The sequence below is a fragment of the Magnolia sinica genome, chromosome 6, assembly GCF_029962835.1.
Source record: "Magnolia sinica isolate HGM2019 chromosome 6, MsV1, whole genome shotgun sequence".
NCBI classification, from domain to species: Eukaryota; Viridiplantae; Streptophyta; class Magnoliopsida; order Magnoliales; family Magnoliaceae; genus Magnolia; species Magnolia sinica.
Window position 1 is genome coordinate 10,593,940 of NC_080578.1, and position 10,932 is coordinate 10,604,871.

The window sequence follows — 10,932 nt, forward strand, 5'->3', positions numbered from 1 at the left end:
TGGTCCACTTGAGTTTTAGATATACTCTTACATTAGGTTCATGTCCTAAGATGAGTTAGAAAAATGAATGAAAATAGTAGATGGAAAGCCACCATTAAAACCTTCTTGAGATCCACACAAGTTTTGGATCAAGATGTCTTTTATGTTTCTCCTTCATCCAGGTATGTCTGACCTAATCAACAGGTTGGATGTAAAATAAACCTCAGGAAGCTTTTAATGGTGAGCATTCAATTGCCACTGTTTTCCCGTGGTGTGGTCCACCAGATTTAGATAAGCCTCATTTCTAGCCTCGTGCCCTAAAATGAGCTGGTAAAATGGATGGACCGAGCGGATAAAACACATAATCTGGTGGGGTCTACAGCATCGACACGAGGGGTCACTACCGAGTCCGAGTCCGCCTGGAAGTGGGACCATTTTTCGATAATCGTGACCTTTGGTCCGTTGACTGTAACCTTTGGTGGACCGTTCCCTGAAAATGTCAATGAGCAGGAGATCCCAGGGACCAATATTAGGAGCTTTCTCAGTAGAAATGTGGTTCGTTACAGCATCGCTCTTTTCAACCGTCCATCTGTAGAGCGAAAACCGAAAGGTTAGGATCATTTTTTAAGAATATATTTCAAACTACAGCAATACATTGACGGAGTTTCAAAAGAGATCAACGGTCTGGATTCCAGATCCGCGGGCGCCACCCGTCTTCACTGTGCAAAGATGCGGGCCACGCTTCTTACAGTTCTTACTCTGACAAGAAATGGTGTTTTCGTGATTAACGAGATCTCTGAGGGTGTTTCTCACAGCAAGTATTATATATTGCAGAACTCCCGCAACGCCATCCTCAGAAAGAACAAGCATCTAAAACGACTCTCGCAAGCAACGTCATCCTCGGAAACAACAAGCATCTAAACCGACCGAAAATGCAGACGGCGTCGTATCATTTCCTTCCCGCCAGAATCCCGGCACCGGTTAGGAAACCCCCGGCGCACAGACTCCTCCCTCCCGCTAAAATAAGCCGAGCGTTAACGAGCACCGCCGAGGTAGCGCAAGGGATTCACGTGCCGGACAGAGAAGACGACGACGCAATAGCGGCTTTCTGGGACTACCAGTTCCTATTCGTCTCGCAGCGGTCGGAGTCGGTGGATCCGGTCTCCCTCCGTACGGTCGAGGGGGCGATCCCTCCCGACTTCCCGCCAGGGACTTACTACCTCGCCGGGCCGGGCCTCTTCTCCGACGACCACGGGTCGACGGTCCATCCTCTCGACGGCCACGGTTACCTACGGGCTTTCTCGATCGATGGAAACGCGGGAGAGGCCCGATTCTCGGCGAGGTACGTCGCGACGGACGCGCAGGTGGAGGAGCATGACCGGGAAACCGGCAGCTGGCGGTTCACCCACAGGGGGCCGTTCTCCGTGCTGCGGGCAGGGAGGAAGATCGGGAACACGAAAGTGATGAAGAACGTGGCGAATACGAGCGTGTTGAAGTGGGGGGCCCACCTACTGTGTCTTTGGGAGGGTGGGAACCCGTACGAGATCGAACCTGGGACGTTGGATACGGTCGGTCTGTTTGACGTGTTCCAGGAAAAGGAACCGGTGCCGGAGTGTCATGTTTCCGGTGGTGTACGTCAGTTTTCCGGCGGAGGATTGCTGAGATTGGGGTTGGACGTCGCTACTGGGTTCTTGAAGCCCATTCTTCACGGTAAGATCGGATTCGCGGAGCTCTTTTTTTTTTTTGATGTCTGTTGGTATTTCCGTTTGACGAAAATACCCTTCTGAGTTGCAATTCTGTGGGGTCCGATGGAGATTCGATAGATCACAGTTCTCTGATTGGATGGTTGAGACCATCTGATTGGAGGAGCAGTTTTTCTCGTCCAAAGTCCGTTTTTAATGGTGTAGAATGTCCATGGCGTGGTCCACATGTGAACGGACCAAATGTTCCGTTTGACGAAAATACCCTTCTGAGTTGCTATTCTGTGGGGGCCGATGGAGATTCGATAGCTCACAGTTCTTTGATTGGATGGTTGAGACCATCTGATTGGAGGAGCACTTGTTCTCGTCCAAAGTCCGTTTTTAATGGTGTAGAATGTCTATGGTGTGGCCACATGTGAACGGACCAAATACTGCTGATGTCATCCCACGGTAGCTGCGATACGGTTTCTTTGCCCCTTTTCCTAGTTTTCGTTAAACACCGTAAGATTACTTGGTAGAGATGGTTTTAAGGATTATAGCCGCTCTAGCGTACGTCGCACACCGATAGCCACGCTGGTGGAACTTTCATCAGATCCACCCCGTCCATCAGGTACAGTGCCTCATCTTCACATTAGAACCCAAAAATCATGATAAATCAGAAATCAGATAGGCCACATATAGTAAGAAATCGCCAACGGTGGTGTTTATATGCCATCCAATCAAATCTGATTTTCTCATCAGGATGTAAGAAGTACCCAACAATCACAGGATTTCAAAACTCGGATTTATGTAACAGAAACCGTGGAATGATCCAATCCATCCATGAGTTAGCCTTTTCTTTTTCTAGCCATTCATATTTAAACTTAGCAGTCCTTGATGAGACCCGCTAAAGGGGTAGTTCTTTTCCAGAAAAAAAAATAAATCTTGGCCGCTTATAACCTAGTGATCACACGCTTAGAACCATCCAATCAGTGTGATCTTCTCAGGCGGACTTGTGCAATGTGAGCTGGGCTTAATGAACAGTCCAGATCGATCTGCTGGACTGTACACGTGTCCTAGCCAACCAAGCGCGCTATAAGTTCTAGCGGGAATGTAAATAGCCCGGTGCGGATCCGGTCGGGTTGAGCCTGACCCGAAATACAAAGCCGGATACGCGCAAAACTTTCTAAGCCCGACCGGACGAACCAACGAGCCAGGCGCAAAGACCCGATGGACTGGCCCAACCCACCCGAAATGCTATCAAACCATGGAGAAGTTTTCTACTTGTACTACATATATGATGATGACTAATCTGCGCAGGTGTGTTTAACATGCCGGAAAAGCGATTGCTATCTCATTACAAGATCGACGCCCTTCGGAACCGACTTCTTGTAATTGCTTGCAACGCCGAGGATATGCTTCTCCCTCTCAGCAACTTCACATTCTACGGTCAGGATTTTGAAGAAATCTCGATTATTATTTTTTAAACATACATATGGTGGATAATATGATCTTGTTGTTTTGATAATATCCGTTGGATCATCTAATCCATTGCAGAATTCGATTTGGATTTCAAGCTAATCCAGAAGCAGGAATTCAGCATCCCTGACCATCTGATGATCCACGACTGGGCCTTCACGGACACGCATTACGTTATCTTCGGCAATCGTATCAAGCTCGACATTCCTGGTAAGTCGTGATGATTATTAAATGAGACTTTGTTAATGGATTTTAGAGGGGTCACGTGGCATTCACGTGTACTTAGTTCCATTGTAGGTGGAACATTGCCAAAACTCACAGTGATTGGACAATCTTAAGGGTCAATTTGATGGCCGATCAAATGGATGGTCAGAAAGACAATAGTTGGCAATCAATGGATAAGATTGTTTGATCAGTGTGATTTCCTGGCTATACTCCATCGACCATGTGGGCCTCAATTTTCCATCTATGCTAACGCGCATATATACCTCAGTGTCAGATAAGTGATGTGCCGGTTATCACGTGTATACTCAGCCTGCAATAATCAGCTTTAGAGACGCAGTACTGACCTGTTATCAGGAAGGATACATGAAAGTTTTATTCTTTTTTCAAGCATTTGACCCTCTAAGATTTCCCATGGGCCCAGGATAGTTATAGACCGTCTCAAATTTCTGTTCACGTTCACCAAATCTCACTTCTTTGGCTTTAATTATATTTGAAAATGACTTGTAAACTTTATTATGACATGTCATTATTAATTGTTTGTGACTACCATTATATAATAAAAATAAAAAACGAGTGGTAATGTTTGATTGGACCACGTGACTCTAACGGAGATGCCCCGCCCATCTGGGTACGTGGTCCAATTAAATCTTGTCACGCGGAGTCATCAGGGACATTGCTGGTGTTTCTTCTTGCACAATATGCGTTTGACTAGAGATGCCTATTGGGTACTGTCAGCAGCTTGGATTGGGAGCGTACCATGCAACTCTTACCATGGGCCCACCTTTTTGTATTTACGTTATATCCATGCTATTTATTCTTTTTTCTATATCATTTTAGAGCATTATTCTAAAAATGAAGCAGATCTAATTATCAGGTGGACCAAAAATTAGGAAATGTGGTGATTGATCATTAATTGGCCATATGAGTTCTGGATCAAGGCAATATTTGTATTTTCCATTCAGTTAAGCTCATGTGACCTTATTAATAGATTGGATGGCAAATAAACACTATGGAAACGTTAAATGCACCTTAAGAAGCTTATAATGCTAGGACATTCAATCACCTTTATTTTCTATGATAAGGTCCATCTTATAATCGGACCTTTATTTTTGGGATAATGTCTTAAAATGATTTGAAAAAACAGATGGACAACATGGATACAAAATGCATATGTCAAGGTGGGCCCCACATTAAGGTACTCACCGTATTGAGTGAGTTCAATTTCTCACATAACCCAGTCCGTAGCCTGAACTGCAACTACCCTGACGTGGTACGATTTAATTGGAAGTAGAACAATTTTCACCATTTAATCAATTATCGCCAAGTTAGCCAAGTTAGCCGCAGTGGTGCAGGTTTTTGACTGGATGCCTCGTTAGACTTTCAGCACAGTTATCGTCCTAATTTTGTAAAAAAGAAAAAAAGATCCCGGTAAAGGCTCAACCTGTGCTAGGAATATGCCCGCTTCTGACATAAACGTGCTCACTTAGGGCCTGAAATCATGGCCCGACATGAACTTGGTCAAGACACGATCTGATTTGATACCCAAAGGACTCTCTTTGAGTCACCGAGTCTTTTTAACCATGCTTGAAATTCAAGGCCTTATTACAAAATAATTTACGCCTATGGGCAGGCTCGAAGGCTGGTCCAAACGATTGCTGAGCCAATTGCAGCTGTTAATCAAGTGCAGCTCACACCATACCTCACACAAGTGTTTCATGTTTGTACATGTGCCGGACGGTTGAATTAGCAGCCCACCAATTTTATTTTATTTTATTTTTTCTTTACCAACTCTTTGAACGATTTAATTCTTTTGGTAATTGGGATTAGTGGGGCCCAATCCAGACCACTGATCCGATTCACCCAAATCTCTCCAAAATCTCCCAGACTGAAAGGTGAAAGTTTTAGCCTCCATCCAATCTTTGGAATTTTTCGGGCTTCCTATACGAGGGTAAGGATTTATCAATCAGGTGGCTTTGTACGAAATCCGCTATACATGAATGGGCCCATTAGATCAACGGTCTGGATCACTGGGACATGGGACCTACCTATCCAAATCAACGCTCGAGGATACCGTGTATATCCTCAGCAGGAGGTTCATGCTACGAAAATGACAAAATTAACCTTACACAATTGAAATGACATAAATAGACTTGGGCCATTGCAGGATCGATGCTAGCAGTAACTGGGCTATCTCCCATGATATCTGCACTGTCCGTGAACCCAAGCCGGTCCACATCGCCGGTTTACTTGCTTCCAAGATTCCCAGACAAGGTAGCAGGAAACCGGGATTGGAGAGTACCGGTCGAAGCTCCGTCGCAGCTGTGGTTACTACACGTAGGCAATGCGTTCGAGCAAAGGGACGAAAAGGGCAATTTGGAGATTCAAATATATGCCGCTGCTTGCTCCTATCAGTGGTTCAATTTCCAGAAGATGTTCGGTAATTGTCGGCCATTTTCATTTCATTTTTTTGCTAAACAATGGTGGTGACTGATGAGATGTCAGGCCATTTTTTAGTCTTTTTTCCGCGTGACATTGTGAGAAGTCTCCTTCTTTAGCCCTGCCAAAGGCGATACGGTTCGCTCATCAAGCGGAGCCCTCCCAATATTACTTTGGTCCGTTCATCGGGCGGGACAGATGTGGACTGCTAGGATTTTCTTGATCCTGCAATTTCTGTGCAGCGTGGCCCACTTGATGATAACACCAGCCTGTTTTTGGCACGTGGCGTGTACAAAATGGGGCCTGCTGGTGTACGGCCCTGATCTTGGGCACATGCACGTGTTGGCAGTTGGCACGCGGGGCTGGAGCAGGTTTGCAAATGTCCACGAAGCAAACCGTTTGGATTATCAGACGAATCTGATTGTGGGGGACATGGATTAGGTATTCTGCCTCCGCCTGTTTCAGCTCGGGACAGGCAGGGGCTCCGAGGGGACACCGTGATGTATGGATTTTATCCACACTGTCCATACATTTTTATGTATCATTTTTTATTATGATACCACATAGTGGAGATTAAATCCCTACTGTTGAAAGACTATTGGGGGCCACAGATGTTTTGGATCAGGCTTATATTTGTGTTTTCCCTTCATCCAAGTCTATATGACCCTATGAATAGGTTGTATGGCAGATAAACAACAAGGTGGGCCCTTGGAGCCCTAACCTGTCCCGAGACGGGAACAGGCGGGGGTAGTACCTAATCCGCGTCCGATCGTGGGATGGTGAGTCAGCCACAGTGGTTCCCACGATTTGCGAGTGCATGTGTACGAAGAGCAGTACAAGTCAAAATAATCTGATGAGTCTGTCTCGGCCGTTGATTTCACAGGATATGATTGGCAGAGCGCCAAACTCGACCCTTCTTTCATGAACGTAAGAGAAGGTGAAGAGGCTTTGCTACCTCACCTTGTCCGGGTATCATCTCTCTCTCTTTCTCTCTCTCCTACGCGAATTTCCAGTAAACAGGGGGCTACTGGAATCCCTATAACCGCACTCACTGTGGGCCCCACTATAATGTCTGTGTTATATCCACTCCTACCATCCGTTGCACAGCTTATGTTGGGACGTGAATATAACAATCAAGCATATTCAAAACTCAAGTGGGCCACACCACGAGAAATTGAAATGAATGAATAATACTAACCACCTGATTTGTCCCTTAAATTTGGACCTCACTCTATTTTAAATTTAGCCATCCATTTCATAGCGCCATTAATTGAATGGTTAGGATTGCTTGATCAATGTGACTTTAGATACAATTTGGATGCTCAGTGCACATGCCAGGGAACCCACCGACCACTTTCTAAATGGTGCAAAACTAATTAGAATTTTAGCCCTTATATTTTACGAGGACACTTAAAAGGTTATTTTCTTGGCCCACTGAGTCTTTAGCTCCACTAGACCAAGTGACTGAACGAGTCATGAGTCGACCCGACCTGGTGGGAGACCATTTCGAGCCTGAGCTCTCGGGTTTTCATGCATATTTTCATTCCATTGTTTTCTAATTGCTTAACAAGTCCTCCCAATTTACATTGCAGGTAGGCATTGAACTGAATGCTGACGGAGTCAGCCGGAGATGTTCCGTCGAAGCCTTGAATCAGTGGAACAGACCATCTGACTTTCCTGCAATCAATCCTGCCTTCTCCGGCGCGAGAAACACTTACATTTATGCAGCGACTTCTTCCGGATCTCGTAGATCATTGCCCCATTTTCCATTCGATAGTATTGCGAAACTCAACGTTTCAGATGGATCGGTCTCCAAATGGTCCACTAGAACTCGGCGGTTCATTGGAGAGCCCATATTTGTTCCCAAGGGGGCTGAGGAGGATGACGGGTACCTTCTAGTAGTAGAGGTGAGAAAACCAGTTATATATTTTAGTCACCATCTCTTTGAGGAATGTGTACGGGTGGGCCAGTTTGTACATGTGGGGTCCATAATTATGGATCACTAACGAAAGTTACATGGATTTAATACTCAGTGATTCAGGCCGACTTGTCTGGTCTCGAGTCGAGTCAAGACTCGCCTAATTGGGGTTGAATTAGCCTGACTCGATTGAGTCGGAATTGGGTCTGAGCGGGTCCAAGTCAACTCAGACGAGTTGCATCAGACTCGTCCAGGTCGTCAATCCATGAAAGGGAGCCACAATGGACGGGTGATGGCTAATTTCGTGCCTACTCCATCCAGGTTGGACCCCATCATATCAACCATTCACCAAAACCAATGGGCCCACTTGTACAAAATGAATAATGCATCAAGATGGTATTCATGCATCACGTCCTTACAGTTCCTGCATATTTTCTTTTTATGTAGATCAAGTCTCTCTAATGCAAAAAGACACCACTGTTTCTTTTGCAGTATGCAGTTTCAATACAGAAGTGTTACCTTGTGATTTTGGATCCTAAGCGCATAGGAAGAGCTGATGCAGTTGTAGCAAAGCTGGAAGTTCCCAAACACCTGAACTTTCCACTTGGATTCCATGGCTTTTGGGCTCCAGATGTTAGTAACTCAATAAAAAGATAGTTGTAACTACCAACTAGTAGTTTGATTGAAAAGATAATACATTTATTTATTGTTGTATTATTTAATTTTTTATATTAAGGGAGCCTGGGGCCCAACTGCAACCTTACTGTCGGGAGTTCATCCAACGGCACAGTCTTTTAGTTGTTCGACCAGTAAAAGGATTACGACGTGCAAATATACTTCTTCCCCACCTCTAGAACATGGTTTCAATTGAGAAAAAATGGAGTATGTGTACATATCATTGTTTGAAAATCGGTTTGAGTCAGGATGGGCTGAGTCAAGTCAGATCAGTACAAAACATGAGCTGATTTCTTTCATGACTCTGGGGACTGGGCTATGATTGAACTTGTACAAGTAATGGAGTTTTCACAGCTAGGTAGGATATATTGTAAACAGGCAAATTCATGGGAGGGGATTTTAAGGTTGAACTTGTGACCGCTTGTGCAAAAACAAAACTGACTTTCCACTGGGACGTTGTACTGTAAATGATATAGGGGGACAACCATTAATTGAGCAATCTTTCAACCAATTAATGGCTATCGATTAGACCAGGAAAATTAAAAAAAGGTGAACAGTGCAATTTAGCAAGAAAAATCAGATGGTTGAGATTGTTGGTCAGTGTATATTTGTGTCAATGTTTGACAATGAGGCCATGATCAATGCATATTTTGGGTTTATGATCCTGTTTTCATTATTCAACTGGCAGATTATTAAAAGGCTGGAAAGAGAACAATTAAAGATTTTCATTGGTGGGCATGGAAGGAGGTTGAAAACCTATGAAGCAGGCAAATCCGGCATAAGATCTCCAAAATCAATGAATTTAACCCTGCTCAGGAAACGGCTTAGATGTTTTGTAGACGGGAATGGTGGCTTGTGTGTACAAGTTACAACTACAGAGTGGGAGATGTGAATCCACATAAATAAGATAAAAATACCATTGCTGGGGGACCTCAAAAGCAGTACTACAGGTGCATGGTAGTTTGTTTCAGCCATAAAATCCAAGATTTGTGGTGTGTATTAAGAGTACAGTTTTTGGAAGATCATTGCTGATGTGGAAAATCTTAAATCCTTGAGTTTCCTCACGTTTTATAGGTTGGCCTAAGTAAGGAATGTTAAGATGGACCACACGGATCCTTACCCTTGCTCGGGTGGTAGACTCTCGGGAATGTCAACACCCGGTCAAGGGTTCGAGTAACCATAAGTGGCTAAATTCCACCAGCGCGAGTGTGTGGGGTGTGTGTGCGTGTGTTAAAATAAAATAAAATAATTTAAAAAAAAAAAAAAAAAAAAGTTGGACCACTGTGTCAGGTCTATGGGGAACCAAGTGGTTTTGAGAGATGACAAGATTCCATTCATAGTACTACTACTAGTAGTGGTAAGAAGTGCACCTATCACCACAGATGGGAGTGAACGGAGATTATGGACCAAGGAAAGAAAATTCAGGTGCCTCCATCAAATATTTCCGCTGTCATCTCAGTGGAAAAGGGCAAGACGTGGGGACAGTTAGAATCTGTAAGTACAAGGGACGTCCCAGGATAATTGCTTCTGCCGGGTAGCAGGAAGAGACAAGATGCTGACCATAGATCACCTACCAAGTAGACGACAAAATCATAATGGACAGGTGGATTAAGTGCATCAGAGATGTGGAATCAGTCAAACACCCGCTTATGCATTTGCCCGTTCGAAGATGAGTGGCATTTGCCCGTTCGAAGATGAGTGTTGAGTGTTTCTTATGTTATATTTTGTTTTAAAATAATATTAAAATTTGAATTTTCAAACTTTCGGTAATTTTCCTCCATATTTAAAAAGTTTTGGTACTTTTGTGTTGTAGGTTTTATCCCATATCGAATTTGACAAAGTAAACTATCTTGTATATAAGATAGTCTTTTTGCCTAGGGCTTGAGCCTCTTTTAGGGGGCATGTGAATTTAGTTCTGTGGGGAGCTATGCCAATAGTTCTAATCTATGCCATTGACCACACACGTACGAGCGCGCGCCGAGCCGAGTCCGAGTTCGTGTCCGTGTTTGCCTGCGCGATGGGATGGGACGGGCTGAGTTGGGCGCTGGTGCAGGTGCGAGCTGTTGAGTTTAAACGCAACGGACCTAACCTTTTGTAAAAGGTGTTTCTGCACCACTTCAGAGTCTATATAAAGACTATCGATTCCAGTTTCAAATATACGAAAATATTATCTCTTTTATAAAACTCTCTCTGATACGGTTTTAAGAATTTTACTGAGTTTATTGCTGAGTCAACTCAGCACTTTCGGATTAAACTGTAAGTGGTTCAAGCTCGTGTACAGTGAGTGCACCGCTGGGACCGGGTCATAGTCGTTGTATCTTGGAGGTCGATCGCTCTGGAAACCTATTACACTTGGGACGTTGTCCAAGGGGAGCAAATTCGATTTCAAGCCGAGTGACTCAGTCACGCCTCAACTCAATTCAATGAGTTCTTCTTTTTCTTTTCTTTTTTTGGTTCTCGATTTTCAATAATCTATTTAATTCAACCAAATATTCCAACAATCTTGAAATCGAAATTTGTTAAATTACATAGACTATGGTT

At 44.1% G+C, this 10,932-nt stretch overlaps 1 protein-coding gene across 1 annotated transcript; it reads left to right on the forward strand.

Annotated features, from left to right (window-relative positions):
• The first annotated feature begins 863 nt into the window (after positions 1-863).
• LOC131249864 (carotenoid cleavage dioxygenase 7, chloroplastic) lies at positions 864-8,498 on the forward strand. The gene is made up of 7 exons (XM_058250609.1): positions 864-1,689; positions 2,979-3,107; positions 3,216-3,347; positions 5,527-5,799; positions 6,682-6,767; positions 7,391-7,705; positions 8,209-8,498. The coding sequence occupies exons 1-7, from the start codon at positions 912-914 to the stop codon at positions 8,371-8,373; spliced, it is 1,878 nt and encodes a 625-aa protein (XP_058106592.1). The 5' UTR covers positions 864-911; the 3' UTR covers positions 8,374-8,498.
• Positions 8,499-10,932: the final 2,434 nt, after the last annotated feature.